The following is a 731-nucleotide window of genomic DNA, read 5'->3' as shown; positions in this document are numbered from 1 at the left end:
CTCTCATGTACAGAAGACACATTCATCGGAGACTCCACATTGAAGTTGACAATCCTTTCGGCCACCGCATCGTCATCTGAAAGCTCAGCACCTGAGGCAGCAATAGATACACGTAAGAATAAGCTGGTCGCGGCTTGTCTGTACAGTAAGCAACTCACCGGAATTCCTCAGACGAGCGACAAGATTACGAACATCTTGCATCGTAACGTGGTGATCTGAGTTCTCACGAATGTACTCGTAAATACTCGAGGGTCCTGCTTGCGTCTGCATAAGCAGACGTACGCCCGGCACCAATGGAGACTGACTTGGTACCTGGCGAATACCTGGGTATTGCTGGTAAATACCTGTTGAAACCTGGTGGTTGTGCGTGTACACTGCACGTTTGGGGACGATCACCCACGATTCATCCGCCGACTGTGCCCACTGAGCTATGAGCTGAAAGGGGCAATCTGGCCGCCGCACATGATGAGATGTCCGCTTTCCCGAGGATCGCTCACGGGCAGGCCATCCGTGAGTACATATGTACTTGCGCTGGGATGGGTCCAAAGTCGTTGGGACCAAAGGAATCTCGTCGTCGGGTAGGCCTTGGTACTGCACTTGGTTACGGAGAGAATTGTTGCGTCTGGCAACGTTTATCACCTCTTTCACGACCAGCACTTGATTTGTAGCAGCCTTGTATACATCGAAGGCCTGCGTAAACTCCGCCCAAGATCTGTGTCTCTCCGTGAAGG

The 731-nt window shown here is 52.0% G+C and overlaps 1 protein-coding gene across 1 annotated transcript in view; it reads right to left on the bottom strand.

Moving 5' to 3' along the window:
* Positions 1–84: 84 nt before the first annotated feature.
* PPTG_05984 (hypothetical protein) overlaps positions 85–731 on the bottom strand; it is a gene marked incomplete at both ends in the record, with an annotated part of 1,048 nt that continues 401 nt past the window's right edge. Inside the window, one exon of the mRNA XM_008899734.1 lies at positions 85–720. Within this exon, the coding sequence (XP_008897982.1) occupies positions 85–720 (636 nt within the window). The remainder of the gene's footprint in view (positions 721–731) is intronic.

Source organism: Phytophthora parasitica, assembly GCF_000247585.1.
Source record: "Phytophthora parasitica INRA-310 unplaced genomic scaffold supercont2.8, whole genome shotgun sequence".
In the NCBI taxonomy this organism is placed as follows: domain Eukaryota; phylum Oomycota; class Peronosporomycetes; order Peronosporales; family Peronosporaceae; genus Phytophthora; species Phytophthora nicotianae.
This window is presented reverse-complemented; position numbering and strand designations above follow the sequence as displayed.